This window comes from Arachis ipaensis, chromosome B05 (genome assembly GCF_000816755.2).
Source record: "Arachis ipaensis cultivar K30076 chromosome B05, Araip1.1, whole genome shotgun sequence".
Taxonomy (NCBI): Eukaryota; Viridiplantae; Streptophyta; class Magnoliopsida; order Fabales; family Fabaceae; genus Arachis; species Arachis ipaensis.
Window position 1 is genome coordinate 91,596,770 of NC_029789.2, and position 2,076 is coordinate 91,598,845.

General features: G+C 29.7%; 1 protein-coding gene across 2 annotated transcripts in view; it reads left to right on the top strand.

The window, feature by feature from the left end:
- The window catches only part of LOC107641943, an 8,079-nt gene extending 7,302 nt beyond the window's left edge, over positions 1-777 (top strand). For both annotated transcript variants that reach the window (XM_016345313.2, XM_016345312.2), the window contains exon 4: positions 294-777. In XM_016345313.2, coding sequence (XP_016200799.1) covers positions 294-460 — 167 coding nt within the window. In that variant the 3' untranslated portion in view covers positions 461-777. The remainder of the gene's footprint in view (positions 1-293) is intronic.

Genomic DNA, 2,076 nt, shown 5'->3' on the forward strand with positions numbered 1-2,076 from the left:
ATATTTTTCTATTTTTAATTTTTTTAAACACAAAAATAAAAATAATAAAATTTTATTTTTTATTTTAATTTCATCTTTTTTTTTCCTTCACAAATTCCTAAAAATAAAATTATAAATAAAAACCCTAAAAATATAAATCAAGTAGCCATTTAAGTATTTTAATTTAGTTTGTCAACATAAAACTTCCATTCTTTATTTTTCAATTAACTAGTAACCATATTATGCACTTCTTTTATCAACTTAAATACAGAAATGAATTCAACTTGTATGAACTTATGCAATTTTAATTACAGGGAAGCAGCACAATAGAAACCAAAACACGGTACTTTGGAGCAAGGGAACAAGACAAGAATGGACGGAAATAAGGAGTGATGACTCTTCACAATACTTTACTATGGATTATGCTCGAGTTAGAAGACGACGTCCTATACATAACAAGAAATTGCCGGTTGGTCCATAAAACGTGGTAATAAGAAAGACATTAAACAAGAGATATTATGGATTTGGAGCTAACTAAACTCGTAAACACACACTACTATGGAGACCATTTAGGTCACAATTTTGTGATTGGAATACGTGCGTGTGGAATGTGTCTCTTGTCTTATGCATTTTGTGGCCGACATTAGAGAGCAAAACCCTAAAACGTGTAAGAAAACTATAGATTAGGACTTAGCCCAACTAACAAGCTCTATTAATTAAATTGTCCCCCAATGAACTTTTACTTTTCCTGTTGGCATTCATAATGTAAATTCCTAAATGAGGAATGAGGTTACAATGACCAGCATTTCGTACAACATGGTTTCCGGAAGTCATAATCAAGATGGTGAGAACCGAATCGAATCGGTCAATAAACCGATAAAATAATTGGTTTATTAGTTTAATAATTCGACTAAAATTCAGCTGGAATTCAATCGATTTAAATAAATTTTAAATAAAATTCTTAAAAGTTGAATATATAATTTTAAATATTTAAATTTAATAATTATTAACTAAATAAAATTTAAAATTTTACAATTTTATATAATAAATTGTCTATAATTTATCAATAAAAATTTATAAACAACTTTAAACATAAAAATTTATAACTAAATAGATCAAAATACAAACATATAATGTTCTACCAGCAAAAAAAAAACATTGACTAATAGTTTTTAACTAAACAAAACTCTAATCATAAAAAATTATAATCATTATTAGATGTTACTTTCAAGATTTTCATCATAGATAGAATTTCTAAAGTACAGAAGTATCACAAAAAAAAGTCTTATTCATGCACTACATACTTGATTACATCTCATATAACAATAATCTTGCTATCTTACTTACCACTACTACATGATTTATATTTCTCAGAAACATGAACATCATAGATATTACGCAATCACAATTCACAGCAAAATACAAACACAGGCGTGAAAACCAGAGGGAAAAAATTAAGAAAAAAACTATCATGTTTAACCAATAATTTGAATGGGCTTAACATCAAGTTTCTTAACTTCTGCCTTGGGAACAGTGACAGTAAGAACACCATTCTCCATGGATGTCTTCACGTGATCCATCTTGGCATTCTCAGGGAGCCTGAACCTCTGCATGAACTTGTCACTCACTTTACAACATTAGGCATACTCACATCAGAAAATCAGTAATAATATTATTCCAGAAAATCAACAACAACATTATTTCAAAAAATCAACAACTTAGAATAATAAAAAATTATCAAAATCAGTAATTCAATACTATTAACTCAGCAAATTAAGATCACTAAAATAGCGAAATCAGCAACTCAATCAGGATGATCTCTAACTACGTACTTACGGACTCGAGGCTCCACGGCCACCACATAGAAGCTTTGAAGGACAGGATTCTTGTACATATAAGGCTGCTTGAGCTCATACAAAATGATACCCGTATCCATTTGTTGGGGGTAGGAAGATAGGGGCTATGACGGGGGATAAATGTCGGTTAGGAATTTTCACAAAAATGATCACGTTGCAAGTATAGTTCCAAACCAACAAACAATCCTCAATCAAAGTTTAATTTTGTTTGTCACAAGTACAAACCCCGATAAAAATAAAC